The 15753-nt window shown below is 41.9% G+C and overlaps 2 protein-coding genes across 6 annotated transcripts in view; both read right to left on the bottom strand.

The window, feature by feature from the left end:
• Positions 1–10197, bottom strand: part of LOC141733746 (membrane cofactor protein-like) — a 28028-nt gene extending 17831 nt beyond the window's left edge. For 2 of the 5 annotated variants that reach the window (XR_012584382.1, XM_074564542.1), the window contains exons 1-10: positions 9750–10084; positions 8512–8703; positions 8208–8304; positions 7421–7506; positions 6818–7024; positions 5824–6006; positions 4642–4833; positions 3881–4072; positions 3521–3547; positions 2744–2810 (exon numbers count right to left, since the gene is read on the bottom strand). Coding sequence is in view for 4 of the 5 variants with exons in the window: in XM_074564542.1 (XP_074420643.1) it covers positions 2744–2810; positions 3521–3547; positions 3881–4072; positions 4642–4833; positions 5824–6006; positions 6818–7024; positions 7421–7506; positions 8208–8304; positions 8512–8703; positions 9750–9969 (1463 nt within the window). In the remaining variant the exon portion in view is untranslated. Of the gene's footprint in view, positions 1–806; positions 913–1142; positions 2535–2743; positions 2811–3520; positions 3548–3880; positions 4073–4641; positions 4834–5823; positions 6007–6817; positions 7025–7420; positions 7507–8207; positions 8305–8511; positions 8704–9749 lie in introns of those variants that run through there. The other 3 variants (XM_074564545.1, XM_074564544.1, XM_074564543.1) reach the window with 3 other exon arrangements.
• Positions 10198–10588: 391 nt separating this feature from the next.
• Positions 10589–15753, bottom strand: part of CR1 (complement C3b/C4b receptor 1 (Knops blood group)) — a 35296-nt gene continuing 30131 nt past the window's right edge. The window contains 13 exon segments of the mRNA XM_074564186.1: positions 10589–10949; positions 11602–11686; positions 11957–12032; positions 12187–12216; positions 12458–12637; positions 13959–14141; positions 14437–14619; positions 14707–14716; positions 14927–14942; positions 15170–15304; positions 15306–15356; positions 15505–15541; positions 15544–15669. Coding sequence (XP_074420287.1) covers positions 11605–11686; positions 11957–12032; positions 12187–12216; positions 12458–12637; positions 13959–14141; positions 14437–14619; positions 14707–14716; positions 14927–14942; positions 15170–15304; positions 15306–15356; positions 15505–15541; positions 15544–15669 — 1109 coding nt within the window. The 3' untranslated portion in view covers positions 10589–10949; positions 11602–11604.

Genomic DNA, 15753 nt, shown 5'->3' with positions numbered 1-15753 from the left:
TGTCCTGTTGGAACAAGGTTTGAAGAGTCAGATTTTTGAAAGAGCTAATTTGACCCTACACAAGTGCAGGAGCAATCCTAACTATCATCAAATGCATTCAACTACTCGACTAAGCACTAGTTTTAAATATAGTAGAGGAAATCAGTTCCAAACAAACAACTATATTTTGATGCTTTTTAGGGCTACAGAACTCTGAATTTGAAAAAGAAATCACCTTTTTATAAAAAGATTTAAAAAGAAGACCTTGTTCGCACCTTATTTATTTTATTTTTCTTCTACAAAGCTGAATACGAAGATGAATCAGTAATTCTGAGACATATAATCTGGTTTTCTCTAAAAGCATGCACGCTATCTTTATAATTCTAGCATCCACGTAATGCCACAAAGCTGGTTTCCAGCTCCAACAGTCTTGTAGTTATAGGGAATTATACTATTAGCTAACAAAACTAACACACCACTAGAACCCATTTCACATTACCGGAACAGGTGCAAACGTTCTACTTAGTAGCTATACAGTTTCTGTCTTACAGAAAAATATGTTACTCATTCTTTAAAGACAACCCAAAACTAAGATATGTGATACGCAATCACTGGAAGCTATCATTTACGACACTAAATGATAATTCTTTATGTAATGTATTCTGTTCTCCCAAAATGAATGAATGGTTATAAAAGTCTTTCCTATAGGAAACTGAGGTTCACAGCTAGCTAGATTCCATGCTCCTCCTGAAATTCAGAGTAAACTATAACAAAAGAAGACACTTAAGCTTCATTGCAAAAGTCCAAATTAAGTGGAAAGTGTATACCTTTTTAAGATTCAATTAATTCTTTTGTGCAGTTTCTTCCATCTCAGCTGGGACATTAGTTTTTAAAAGACATGTTTCCTTGCAACTCTCATCAACTGTATACGAGCTGAACAGCAGAAGGGGAAAAAGGTCTAATTGAATGTCCTAGAGAACTGTCAGTTTAAACACAAGAAAGAGAGGGCAAGAAGAGATTTTTGCTGTCATATGAACGTTACAACCCAGCAAGTACAAGCTGCTGGAGGCACAACAGTTCACACAGGCTCAGCTGCATCAGGAATCCAGAAAACTAAATAGGGAGATCGAGGCCTTAATAAAAGAAGATTAGATCGGGCTTTTCAGACAAGAAAGAAGTTTAATAGTCAGATGTTCACAGCAATGAAGCTTAAGGAAAGCACTGGGCGCAATAAGACTTTTCACATTGTCAAATTTTCAGGAATATAACATTCCTTAATTTTTGATGATGTTCTTTTAGATGCCTCCTCCTTTCTACACCCTGAGAAGTCTCTCCACAGATGTAGGCAGAAAGTGCTGCCCTAATACTATTAACTCCCACGTACTCTTATTTGGACCTTCCAAGATTGCATATTATCCAAGTCATGGACGAAAAGCAATTGCTCAAAGGCATTAAATTCCTTAGCAGCACACAGGTACAAGTACTCTGCTTACAGGGCCACTCTGGCCCTTGTAATGGTACTGTACGGCCTAAGTGGAAGATACTATAGCTAAAACATCACTGGATATAAGCCAGCTTCAGGGTTCTCCCAAGTAGGACTGCATGTACTTCATTACAAATAGGAACCACAGGAATATTCCACCTGGTTTACTTTATTTAAAGCATCCCTTCCATTGCTTCACATACCCTTTTAACAGATTTTGTTAAAAGGTAAATCAATTTTGATGAGATGCTTATTGTAACATTCTATGCATACCACCTAACTTGCTCTGAATTTTCAGTATTTTGCATATTACAAAGTATTTCTCCAACAAAACAGGCTTTTTTCAAGAAGTTAAAACATGACATTACTGCAAGAAGCAATGTACAAAGAGGCATTTAAATCTCCTGCCACCCCTCCATGAAAAGCATACGTAACAATCAGTTGGTTTGAAGATAAAGTTCAAAAGGCTCTATATGTCTCTTAAAAACAGAAGAACACACTACTACTTATGCATCTAATATTCTACAGTTGATTTTGCAAGTCTTTAACATAGGGACACCAATCATTGCTGCTGCAGGAGAAAAAAAAACCTGAAGTGGATTCACACATTAAACATTCTAGTAGCAAAGCTGACTATTTACTTTTTCAAACAGCATAGGAGCCAAATTTTTTTTCACCTTTTCCTTGTAACTAAGCCTGTATTGTTTTATTCAAGGTCCTTCTGATCCAAAACACAAAACACAGTAGTTCTCCAATTACCCTCCACTACCATTGGTACATCTTACATAGAAGAGAGGAAGCTCCTTAGTTCATCTCCAAGGCTTCCAGTTCACGTAAACCGCCCAGGCCTGTAAAGCCTGTGAGACCTGGCGATGCCAGAGGGTATCCAAGCAATAAAATAACACAAGCCCACACAAGCCACTACTACCACTGGTTTTAAGAAGTAAACTGACATGTTTTAGAGCAGATGCAAACAGTACTTTCCTCGGCAAGGGTACCTATGCTAAATACAAGCTTCAGAACAGGGTTCTTCCTTCCTCGAAATTAGTGCAGGCGTTAATTAGCAGCTTATCTGAATAGCAGACACAAAAACAAAGCCGAATACATTGTTAGGCACTTCAGCTTCACATCAGCTGCTGTGATAAGCTCATACATAATCGTCAGGCATTTGAAAAAGAAAGGGCAGATAAAGCTCAAGAAACTTGCATACACATTAGCACTGCTTTTGCTCAGTCATTTAGAAATTTGCAATAATAATAATAAAAAAGTAGGCTTACTCACCCGTTTTGTGAACAGCATTTCTTATAGATGCAGAAGGCTGCCAGGCCCACCACAAGTGCCACAACCACTTTAGAAAGAATTAAAAGAAAAAAAAAAAGCCTTAGAGGGGTAAAGATCACCTCTAGGTCACAAAAGAGCCTCAAAGATTCTTAGCAGAAATAGCACTGTCTTCATCCACAGCCCTATAGACCCCACCCCCAAAAATACTTAAAATTTGCATGGCTTGTTTCACAAATATGTATTTGATGCTTTCGTCAAGGCTGTTCAAGATAGTTCAGCTCAAGAACAGTGACCACCAAGATGGCAAAACCTCAGCAGCTCAGTATCATTAAAACAGATATGTCAACATCCTAACATTATTTTTTACAACAAGTTTATAAAAAAGCAGTAGGCTTATAACAGCCGGTAACAAATGCAAGGACAGAAAATGGACTAAGCACTTTTGTTCCCTGGCACGGTTGTTCATTCACACTTCCAGTAAGCCCAAGCTCTGAAGAGTTTACGAAAATGACCAAGTTGTGGAAGACTGCCTTTGAAATCTGATGCCTCGCATACATGAAAAAATACACATTTTACATGAAATTAATCTATGATTGCTAAGCAACCTTAACTCTTCTCGAACTATGCAGTCTTAGGAGCCGACAAGCGGTTTTAAAATAACCAAAACTCCAGAATCGTGTTATATTACTGCAGTCACAGCTGATGACCAGAATATCAATTCCACACAAAAAAATACAATCCACATTGTATCTTGTTCATGTTTTATAAGATACTTACCACAGATGATGACTGTAATATACACACCTAAAAAGAGAGTGAATCAGTATCACAAGAGGAACACATGTGCTTCTTATTCAAACATTATTATTAAAATATTCACAAAGTTATTTCAAATAGATCAAGCCCTTCTGTCAACACAATCCTTGTAGCAGGACAGTTTATATTGAAGTATTTATTTAACTTAAAATATTCCTATTTTTAAATGGATTTTACTAAAACCTTTTTTTCTTATGCCAAAATAAAGAAGGAAGTTTGCATTATATGATTTCTCCTGAATATAAAAGAATGTCCCCAAGAAGTAAAGTGTCTGTTACACGTATTTTCATTCTAGTGGAAATTCTTGCAGTTCATACTTACTTAACTGGCAAGTTGGCATTCCAGGATGCCATTGGTTTTCTCCAACATACTGAATACGAGCTTCACCATGCAATGTGTAGCCTGTGTAACACTCAATTGTAATGAAATCCCCGACAGAATACGAAGGTTTCTGTCCCTCAATTATTCTACCATGATTTATGTATGGAGTGAAACCAGGATGTTCAGAGCCACCTGGAAAGAGATCACGGTGAGGGGGAAGAAAACGAAATTAAGTTCAAGAACAGAACTGCTACATGAAGCAGATTCAAGAAGTTGCCATCAAACACATTTGGGTAAATACCAGAAGCTCAGTCAATTCTTAAGTCAATATCTTTATATGCAAAGGCTTCCTGCTTCCTAGAGGCTGCAGATACTTCTGCTGACAGACATGGCTCAGACACATCAACAGAAATACACGTCTCAGCTTCATTAGGGCAAACATTTGCATCAAAGAAAGACAATCTCTGTTTCCATCATAACAAGTGATTGCGTGGTGCAAAGGGCGACAAGAATAAAGTCTGCCATCATCAAAAGAAGAATCTTCAGAAAACACTCCCCAAACACATCTTTCACAGCAGCTTTTGAACCTTAGCAATTTCCATAAGCAGAACTAAGACTGAACAAGGACTCCCACTCTGCTGAAAACTGTCCTCAGTTGCTGAAAACTCCCCCCCCATGACCCTCCCAACCCTACTAACATTGCCTGTCGGTGCCCTGCTGACGGACCTAACGGACAGGGTTGTCGGATCGCTGGAACTTACCGCATACACAGTTTTGTAAAGAACTCCACGTATCCCGTCCTTGACAAGTTACTGTCATCTCTTCAGCGCCATCAGGAAAAGCACAATCAGCATTGCACTTTATCTGAACAGACTCTCCTTCTCTATATACAGGTTTTGCATGAATCGTTACTCCATCTGTGATTTTTGGGGCACCGCATACACCTTGAGTAACTGATATATGAATTTAAAAGTAAGTTTAGTGATAACAAAGTTTTAATATTCCATAATTCATTAACTCACTCCATAAATATACATTGCTTTTGTATGAGAAAAATAGATCAGCATATCTGAAAAGTTTAACTTCACCACAATTTTAAGTATAAATGTTTCTTTTAGAAAACTTAAAATAAACATTACCGTAGATATTCAGTAAGGCAATATGATGGTATGATGTGGTAGCTAAAAAATTCGTATTTGTTCACTAATTATTTTTGTAAGCTCTAGAATTATTTCCAGGTGCCTTACCAGACTCATTCATTACGGAACCCCCAAACATACTCTTTGTAGAAGTGGTTCTCATTCTTGGGAACTCGTTATTAGAGTATGCAGGGAAAAAAATTCTCTCATTTTGATCTACAACAACATTCCCTCTCCCTCTAGCACAAAGAGGAAGGAGAAAGGTTACAGAAAGACCTCTGCAATGTCCCCAGCCCTGCAAATTAGTCCTGACTTAATAACGTGCCTGATCAAAATCTAACATTCTAACCATACAAGATGCCTGGAAAGTAAGAGTTGAACAGCTGCATAAGAGAACACAAGACACGTAATGATTTTGATTACTCAAGAAGGACACTACAGGTTTCATTTTGCATACTCCTAGTTCTTTGTATCAGAATTCAGAAGCACATCTTTTCTCCTGTATTTCCACATGAAATCACTAGAAAGACCACCATGATGCTATTAGGATGCAGCAGCACCACAATATGTCCACCCCACAACTTCTATATGCATGTCTGCAACTGAATTCGCTCTCATCCAAAAACTCTTTGGAGTTAAAAGTCACTCCAACACCTAAAACAGATGCCCACAGATGAGGCTGCATGTCAACTTCCTTAGCTTCTGATTTCCAACTACAGTGTTATGATTTTAAATTTTAGCTAAGACGGATGTACAACATTCTCAACATACAAGAGAAGTCGGATTCTTTATTTAAAGACTTACTTTTTTGACAAGTTGGTTTTGGAGGAGACCAGTTGTTATCTTCTCCACAGGTAATTACGTCCGGTCCGACCATGAAATAGCCTGGATCACACTCAAACATGACTGAGTCCCTATAGCTATAGGAAGGTCCCAATCCAGTTATTTTTCTCCCGTTTTCAACTGTCGGGTTATCACATTTGACCACTGAAATCAGTGAAAGAAAAACAGCTTGGAAACATGTGTTAACAGTATCTGTGCAACAGAGACAGCATCCTCTTACTGCTTGTACGTTTCCTTCTCTAATTCCTCAAACTGTTTTGGAGGAGCTTCATAAAAAGGTTATCCTCTTGAAGGTGGAGAAGGTCCTTGCCTTAAGCTATTGAGTTTTAACGGTACCAGTCAAATAAGAAATTGTAGTAATTGATATAAACATGTTCCACTTCCAATTCTGAAATTCTGCCACATCCTGTACCATGGCAGAATTTCAGAAAACAATGTGATATTGAGTTGGGTTCAAATGACAACACACAAGCATCTGGTACTTCTCCCTATGTCTGCAAAGCAAGACTTTGTCCTTGCTAGACTTTACATTTATTTCTGCATTTGCATAGTAGCTGTGTTTAGAAAAAGAGTTCTTCCTTACCTTTTTACTGTTCATAATCTAGCTTTCACATTCTTGCTCTTTACACAATTTTTCTTCAGCTACCCAGGCTTTATGGTCTCTCAGTTACTTCACTTTGTCCTTGTCACTTCTACCAACAGCATGCTCATACATATATTTTTAAATTTTTAACTAAAACTTTAGTCATATTACGTGTCATAATCACTCAATATCCATAACGCAGCTGGATCTAATCTCCACTGGAACTATATCAAATTTAGTACCAGAGGATCTGTTTCTTCTTTTCTACAGGGAAGTCCATCACCCCTTGCCCCCTTCCAAAAAAGGGACAGATACTGAAGTTTTGGAGTCACATAGGCTATAATAAAGTAGTACATTAAAAATCCCAACAACCTCTGCATTGTGGAGGTGCTTCACTCCAAACTCCATTTGAGTGCGCATCGTACGTGCAGAAAATAGTATCTGGGCCAATCAGCGAGAAGGGATCGGCGCCTCTCGGTACCTCATCGCACGAGTAGGTTACTGACGTTTGATAAACGTAGCTAGTGGCTTCCGTGTAGCGCCCGTTGGCTATGCTTGGAGGTGGTTTACATGGAATTACTAGGAATAAATCACACAAATTAGTCGACAGAATTTTGCTGTTATCTTGTTCATCTCAGAAACAGCAAGCCTTGATTTTCAAGTTATTTCATTTAAAATCCAACATATAGCTATTTCTAAGACAAGTTACAGTTATAACTAAGTTACCGATGGTCATCTATTATAGAGAGTCTCAATCTCAAGATAAGGTTGACTTTAACTAATATGAGCTAATTACCACAATAACTGATATTTTTCAGTGATCATTCCTCAGGGACATCCCAAGTAGCTCCAAAAAACTAAAAATTAGTCCTACTTTACCATCATTTCTTGTACTTGAAAGCTTATGGCACAGCTGTTTTTAAATGAACTACCACTATCTGAATATAAACTTAAACACAGTAGTAATTTACTTACTTTCACATAAAGGAAGATCTCTATTCCAGTCAACACCATTATTCTTAATTACACAGGAAATTTCATCAGGTCCAGTTAATCTGAATCTAGAAAGGTAAAAAATATTTATAAAGAAGTGAAACTTAAGGAAGCTCTCATTTCTCCAACGAGCAGCTAGAAACTTTGTTTACACAATTCTGTCGTGTGATTAGGGGTCCATGACATGCCAAGTTTTTGTTGTAATGAGAATGGTATCTTAAATTTTATGTATTTATTAACAGCCTCAACTTTGAAAACAAAAGAGAAGGAAATGAGACATCACTAAAGGAAGTGATGGAAGTCTTGCCATTTTAAGATGCGTACCCTCTAACACTAATGCTCAAAGTTACTAATACTAAAAAAATAAGTTGTTAAAAGGGAGGAAAAAACCTTGTGAGAGGTTAGCACTTTTGACTTCATTTGCTATACACTGACAGATGAGACATTATTCAATATAATAATGAAGGGCGATAAATATATAAATTTATTCTCTCTGCCACAGAAGCATTAAAAGAAGTCATTAGAGGTAACACTCTAGTTTTCACTCTGCAGAATCTCACTGAAAAGCTTAAGCCTTGGTTGATGCAAACAGCAAGTAAAATCAGGGAATCAAAAGTCAAATTTAACTGTAATTTCATTTGCTCCAGGTAGAACTTGGAGACACTTCAAGTCAGAACTGGAATGGAACCTGCATAAGAGAACTTGGGTTTGGTTCTAATCTGGTCTAAACAGAAAAAACAAAAGAGGATTCATTCACCAAAATACTTACCCGCCTTCACAAGATAAAGTAGCTTTTGAACCAAATGTAAGATCTGTCACGGTAATAAAACCATGTTCTAATTCTCCTGGATGTTTACATTTTCTCTCTAGGGGGAGGGGAAAAAAAAAAAAAAAAAATCTATATCTTTGTAGTTACATCCAAAGACTAAGTCTTTGGCACATACTGTTCTTACCATCATTAGCATTTTTCAAGCTTTGTTTAAATTATTACAGAATACAAATTCTCACTTGAAAAACAACTAAAATTGTTAAATATCAAAGGGAAAACACAAAAGAGGTCATATGCACATTACCTGTACAGAACTGCTCTATGGGCGACCACTGAAAGTCTTCACCACATGTACGAGTTACTGATTTTCCAGGGATTCTCATATACCCTGGCCGGCAAATGTACGACACCGTGGTTCCAACAGGAAAGCTCTGCTGTGTGCTGAAACTCTCTCCGAGCTCTGCATATTGCAGCCTGTCTGGAGGCAGACACGTACCTGTCAAAGGAAGGAAAAAGCAATACACAATCTTGTCAACAAAAAGAGATACAAGTTGAGGCATAATGGCACAGATGCCAGGCTCATTCAGTAGGTTTTAAGGACCCATCCATAAATCAAAGAGGTGACATTCTTAAGGGCCAAGGCTATTTGTATATTTCACTAGGTTTCAGTTTTTTAATTTATATTTTAATTGCACCCAATGTCCAACCATACGCTAGTACAGGTTACTTATTTGCTGGTGTTCTCAAATTCTTCTTTAGCATTCTACCCAGACAATGCGTTTCCTTTCCAGTTCATATTTTCTGTCTGTTTGCCTTACTCTTGTACTTAAAATATATGACAATTCATTGTACACCCATCCGCAGTGAAATGCCTATTTAGGTTGCTGCGGGAGAAACAAACCAGCCACACTCGCACAGCTCACTTCCCTTCCTGAGACAAAGGGCCAGGCAGATCACAAAGGGGAGTTTAAAACACTATCCCACGGGGACCTACAGACCCAGGGACGTTTTGAGGTGCGGTTAATGTAAATGTAATGTAAAACTCCTCCACGCTGGAGGACCTGGAAAACATTCCAGGCCTTGTGGCCCAGGCACAAATGTCAGACCCGCCCAGCCTTTGCAAGACTTACCCACGGCAGAGGCCACCACCTCTATGACCATACCTATTTATTTCCTTTCCTTTACATTATTGCTTAGAGATCTACCAAACCATACAAGAAATTTAAACCCCCAGCTCAGGGTGAGAACCAGGCACCCATCAGCACCTAAAGCCAGCCACCACGTCCGTTTTTTGCAACACCTCCTTTCTCTCGCCTTTTCGCCCCAAACCCCACCGAAGCCGCCCGCAGAGACCGCCTAAAGCTACTTCCTTCTCCCTCCCCACCGCCTCCCCGAGCGGCCCATCAGCCCCCTCAGCCCCGGGGGAGGACGAGCTCCTTGCCTCCTCCCGGTTGCTCTCGGGGCCGGGAGGCCGCGGGGGCTCGGCCGTACCCCACCAGCCCCCTCAACTCGCCCCCCCCGCCCAGGACGCCCGTTCCTCACCCTGAGCCCGCGCTCCACCTAGCCACGACAGCGCCATTATCGCCAGCAGGAGGCCCGGGCGGCGGGCGAGCAGCTCCATGTCGGCGGCAGCCCCGGCGGGAACGGCCGCTGCGCTTCCCTCGCTCGGACGACCGCGAAGACGCAGCGCGGGGCTGAGGCGCATGCGCGCTGCACCACCCGCCTCTGCCCTCAGCGGCCGCCGCCCCGCCCTCCGCAACATGGCGGCGGCGGGGCCGACGCCTCTGCCGGTAGCAGCCGCCCTGAGGCGAGGCGTGCCGCGCCCCGGACTGAGGGGACCGACGGTGGGGAGAGGCCCCGGCTCCGGCCCGAGGAGACCGGATGTTGGGAGAAGCTGCGGCCTTGGCGGGGGGGCAGGGGTGGGGAGAGGCCCCAGCCTGAGGAGAAGCCCCGGCCTAGGGAGAGGCCCCGGCCGGAGGAGACCAGGCCCTTTCCTGGGCAGGGGCCCCTGGGGGCCGCCCACGTCCCCGGCAAAGAGGAAAAGCTTCAAAGCGTGTTTAGTTACGCAGCTCCTGCGCTGTGAACGCCAACAAGAGCTGATGAAAAATAAATGCTCCTGGCTGCCAGGCCAGGATGAACCACTCTATGTGGGGCTGCCACTCCTTTTAACGACAAACTGTGTGTGTTGCAGAGCTGTACTAAAAAAAACCCAAACAACCAACATAAAAAATAAAGACTTAAAACTCGAGATGGACACTAAAGTAGAGACAAAATCTAAGCAATTTTTGTCCCACGTTCAGCTTTTATTAGGTGAAGCATTCGTAGAGAAACACTGCAAATAAGCATTTCTGGAAGAAAATGCAGAGCAGCATCTGGTGATGCTGCAGACGTGAATAGAGTTGTTATTAAGACAGTCTTTGGTTTAACAAATGGTGACTTCCACACATGCAGGACTGCTTTCCTGGGTCTTGCTTATCACAGGGGTTGCAATTAGAGAAATGTTCTTTGTCAGATGGCAGCAGGACACAGACATCCCTCTGAAACAGCAGCTGTACTGTGTGCAGTCTGAACTTCGTTAGATCCTTACAGTAATTAACGGGAGCAGAAGGAGCATTAACATTGATTCCACAGTAAAGTGCCTATTTTGCCACAGAATTTCAGTCTCAACATGAGCGATGCTTCCATGCAACCTGCACGGAGATCGGGTTGGATGCCTGGTTAGCGGCAGCAGGAGTGCCCAGCCTAGGGAAAAGATGACGTGCTGGTGTTAAAATTAGACTTTTCCTGTTTCCACACTGATGTCTACACAACATAATCACATTGTAACTCAGGACGGGGTGGGGGGGCAGGGGGCGGGGAGGAGAGAATTTCTGGGAAATGCATTGTTTCAAAGAAGGAATTCCTGAAAACCAGCCTTTACAGAAATAAAAATAAACATAAAAGAGCTGTTTACAGGTGCCATTTTGTAGTCAAAGCTGATTATGTTCAGAGTGCTGCTAACAGTGAAAATTCATTGTTGTCTGTAATAGGTTCGGCATAGAAAGGAGATGCAGCTGGAAGTGAAAACGGCGTTGCAGCAAGCGTAAAAGCAAGCAAAAATCCCCAAAGGCCCAGTTCGGTGCCCTGTTCTGACGCTGCTGCTGCTCAGGCAGTATTTTAGAGAGCAAGCTCTCCCATAATCCTCCCAAACAAACCAACGTTATGTCGGAAGCAAGGCACGGTCTGGGAGCCTGACCTGTGAACACCATCTGTTCAGGTTATGGAAAAGGAAACACACACATCAAGGGTGGTGTCAGAAAGAAAAATAGGATTTTTCCACTTGAATGACTATATCGGAACAATTTAAGTTTGCAGCTATGACTGATATTTTATGTTGAGGAGTATAAATCCATACCATCTATGGAAGACATGAGCGTTTCTGTTCAGCTGCCTGGTTCAGAGCGGTTTGGTAACTGTCATTTTCGTATGTATGATAGTAGCTAAGTGAAAAAGAAGAAGAGAGTGAACTGTAGTGGTTTGTAAAAGAACAGTCGGGTTGGTTTCCTCTTAGGAAGAGTCTTGAAATAAAACAACATAACCACACCGTCGATTCCAAGTTGCTGTGCCTTGTACAGTTTGCAAGCATGAGCTGAAGAAACAAAAATACAAGACCCGGGCACACTCAGGCAATTGTTTCAAGTGTCTAAAGCATATAAAACTTGGGACTTGGCAACAAAGGACATGAATGCGCATCCAGAAGACCGCCTTACCCTTGCTTCTGCTTAGAAATAATTTTCCAGACAATGCCTGTGCCCAGGAGAAGCAGGACTCCCGCAGCCGCGACTCCTGAGAGAGAAGAGCACATATTATTCTCACTGTATTTTTTAAAGCGTATCAGCACAAAAGATGCATCTTCAAAGTAAGCAGAGGGGAACGGTGCCACTGAGGCCACTGCATAAAGCTAAAGACCTGGCCACAGAGATGTCTCCGAGCTGCTTACCTAGGCCTACTGAGCCAGACTTCTGTGATGCTGAAGTGAAGAGAAAAAGAAAAATCAGCAACTTATTCCAACAAAACACAGTGTTTCTCAATTGTAGTTAACCACTTTATCAATAAAACTTTTACTGCTAAGGCCTACAATACGGGATTTCTTAAAACCCACACCATTAGATACTTTTGGTTTTTTTTTTAATATACAAAAAGACATGTGCGCGTTTCAAATGCATTTGCACGTTTCTGTGTGGTCTTTGCCTCATTCGCAGTTCACTCACTCAGTTTGCAGGCTGGGACAGGAGGGTCCCAGCTGAAATCCTCTTGGCACTGAATCTGACTGATGCCTTCCAACGTGTAACCGTCATCGCATTCAAGAGTGATGTTACTCCCAGAGCGATACGTATTTCCTTTTATGCCTTTCTTAACACCTTGAACTTCTGGGAATACACATCTGATCTCTGAAAATAGAAGTAACCAAAAGGGATTTTTAATGAGAGGGAACTGAAATACAAGAAATACAGCTGTGGGTTATATATGACGTTGTTCTTGAATTCTTTCTGAATGTAACAAGGAATTAATTCTTGTTGCAGAGGGCAGTTTCTTTCTTTGTGGCTGCATAAGAGGGCTGGTGTCTCACTCCCACGTGTGCGTATTTGTACAGATCAGCTCCTCCACACTGACATGACAGCTGGAAAATCGGGTGTAGTAGGGGGACCTTGGGAGCAGACTGATGGAGAAGGAGATTTTTCTGATACTGAGCTACCAAAACATTTGGAGGAGAAAGGCGTAGCAGGGGAGAATTCTGTGGGAGCTTTAGAGCCAACTGCCTGTAACCCGCTTCTAGTCTGTAGAAGTCCCTTGCCCTTTGAAGATGTCACCAGCCGTATTATTTATCAATAATTAATTTATTAATTAGTCCAGCCATCTAAGCTATTTATACCACTAATTTCAATTGAGTGAGTTGGTTGCTTCAATTCAAGTGTCTAATCACCTTTGAGAGTCCAAGCCCAAGAATTCTGCAGGAGGAGGGTCTCAGTGGAGACCAAAGGGGTAACATCAACGTGTAACTTTCAACCTTTGTTTCACGTCTTTTTTTTTTTTAATATTTATTTTTACTTTCACACGTAATAGTTACTAAGGACACTTCAAAATGACAAGAACATGGAATGGCAGGGAGAAATCTTCTGAGACTGCTTCCTTAAAAAGCCGCTGACTTATTTACGTAAGCATTTGGTACGTTATTTCCTCTCATTGTTATCCCAGCATGTTTCAACTCTTGAGTCACTGAGGTAGGGCCAGCTCCACCAAGGAAGCACCCTGTGTGGGGAATGAATTTACTCTAGTAAATGTCCAGTTTTCTGTGCAGGAACACCCCCGATAGGAATCTTGTAACATTCATGAAATTCCCTTTAGTGAAGTTTGCCCGATGAAGTCTGAGGGGCCAACTCACAGATACAGAGGCATTTTCCGAGAGGGGAATAGTCGGGCTCAGGTGTAATCTATAGACCGTCCATCAGAGACAACTTCTCTGATATAATCAACTCCTTTGTTTCCTGTTAGTGGTAACTGCGGAGTGAGAGGCACAAAAAGGGAAGGGAGAAAGTTTCTACTCTTCTACTTAAAGTAAAAAGGTTTTAACGGGAGAAAGTTACTATACAACTCATTCATAGTAACAAGAGCAGAGACGGAAAACATGCAAGAATTAAAATTGTCTTCCAGAATTTGTGGTTCTGCCACCACAGTTTCCAAACAACATGAACAAACTAAGCACTAACACACCTTTGCACTGAGGAGGAGGCTGGTTCCAGCTTCCCGACAAGGTGCAGTTAATGAAAGCATTCCCAACGAGTGAATAACCAGGATTGCAGCTGTAGGATACAGATGCTCCATAGGAAAAAGTGTCAGAGATGTTGCCGTTGAGCTTCCCATTGGTGATGCTTGGAGGATGGAGACACTTCACAACTGGAAAGTCGGGGAGAGACAAACAACAGTGTAGACATGAGGATCCTGATGGACTTCCAGAGAGTAGCTAAGGCACCCTATCTTCACAGCCTTGATTGTTCCTTTTTAATTTCTGTAGGCTCAGCAACTGATTTTGTAACACTGTAACTCCATCAGGCTTTGGAAATGGGTATAAACTTATTCTTATCACTCATTTTGTAGTAAAAGACTCAGATTTAGTCCTTATATGAACCTTTCCCTAAGGCAACTCATGTTAAAAGTCCTCTCTTCTTTGCTCTCTGCAACAAAAACACACCTTGACAGACCGGAGGAGGATGGCTCCAGGCTCCAGACTGTGTGCAATAAATGGATGCTGCCCCAATGAGAGAGAAGCCGGGCTCACAGATGTAGCTTACAGATGTTCCAGGAGTGAAAAACGCTTTTCCTGTGCCACTGTGAGACCCGTGGGTGATGTCCGCAGGCTTGGAACAGAGCAGCGCTAAAAAGAGAGAAGCGCAGATCAAAACAGAGCTCATAGAGGCAAGAGGGAAAACTTTTGAGCACCTGTGGAGAGCTGTACGCTCACTCCCACAGCACTGAATCCCACGCACGAAGCCAGCCCTGCCCAACCCTCAGCACTTGCTTTGCCCCACATCATCCCTAAAGCATATGGAATTGCACACATTCCCTCTTGCTCAAAGGAACATTGCCCAGCATCATCTTTCCTGGGTGATTAGTTCAGATCTACAAAGGGAATTCCACACTTATAAGACCATCTTATTACAACATCTGTCCAGGTTCCTTACAGCTGGCAAAGCTGGCCTAAGCTCATATTTAAGGTCTTCATACTGAGAAACCAAGGCACAAGATACAGAGGCAGTAAGAATGGGAAAAATTAGGATAAATGGGTCTTCAGATCTAAACACTAGGCTCTGGATTCCTCTCGCCTCCTAAACATCTTACAACATGCTACCAAGAGTGACAAGGTCAAAAAGGATGGCCAGCTAAGGACAGATGGCACGTGCTTTCCTCTTTCATAGACCAGGAACAGAGGATCCCGCGTGCCCCCAGGCTGGCACTGGGGCTTGTGGAGGTCTTTTGGGACATTATTAGTGTTGCATTCAGTTGTAATGATGTCTCCAGGCCTATAGAGGGACTCCAATCTGATTGCTTTTCCATTCCCAGCTCACGCAGCCAGCTGTGGACAGCGAGGGTAGAGGGAACCCTTCACATTGTAAAACATGTGCGGGAGAGAGGAGCGTTTGGCCACAGAGCCCTCGTTCTTTCTTTTGTCGTGGAGTTTGTTGAAGCAACAGCTCATTTCAGCAAGTCCTTAGCCAAACATCACTACATGTTTAATGCATTTAGAAAGTTAAGAAGATAAGGAAGGGGATGGCTCCAGACTCCGTATGTTGTACAACAGAGTTATTCCCAACGAGGGAGAAGCTGTGTTTGCAGCATTGGCGTACAAGTGCTGCTGCATTAAAAGTGTCTGAGAAATGACTGACGTCTTCCCCGTTATTAATCCTTAGAGGAGGCAGACACTTCACTAGTGAAAGAGGAGAGGGAGAAGGTGAGAAGGTGACATTAAATTGTGACAAAAGGGATAACAAGAGAGTAAAAAAGTGCAATT

The sequence above is a fragment of the Larus michahellis genome, chromosome 21 (assembly GCF_964199755.1).
Source record: "Larus michahellis chromosome 21, bLarMic1.1, whole genome shotgun sequence".
Classification (NCBI taxonomy): domain Eukaryota; kingdom Metazoa; phylum Chordata; class Aves; order Charadriiformes; family Laridae; genus Larus; species Larus michahellis.
This window is presented reverse-complemented; position numbering and strand designations above follow the sequence as displayed.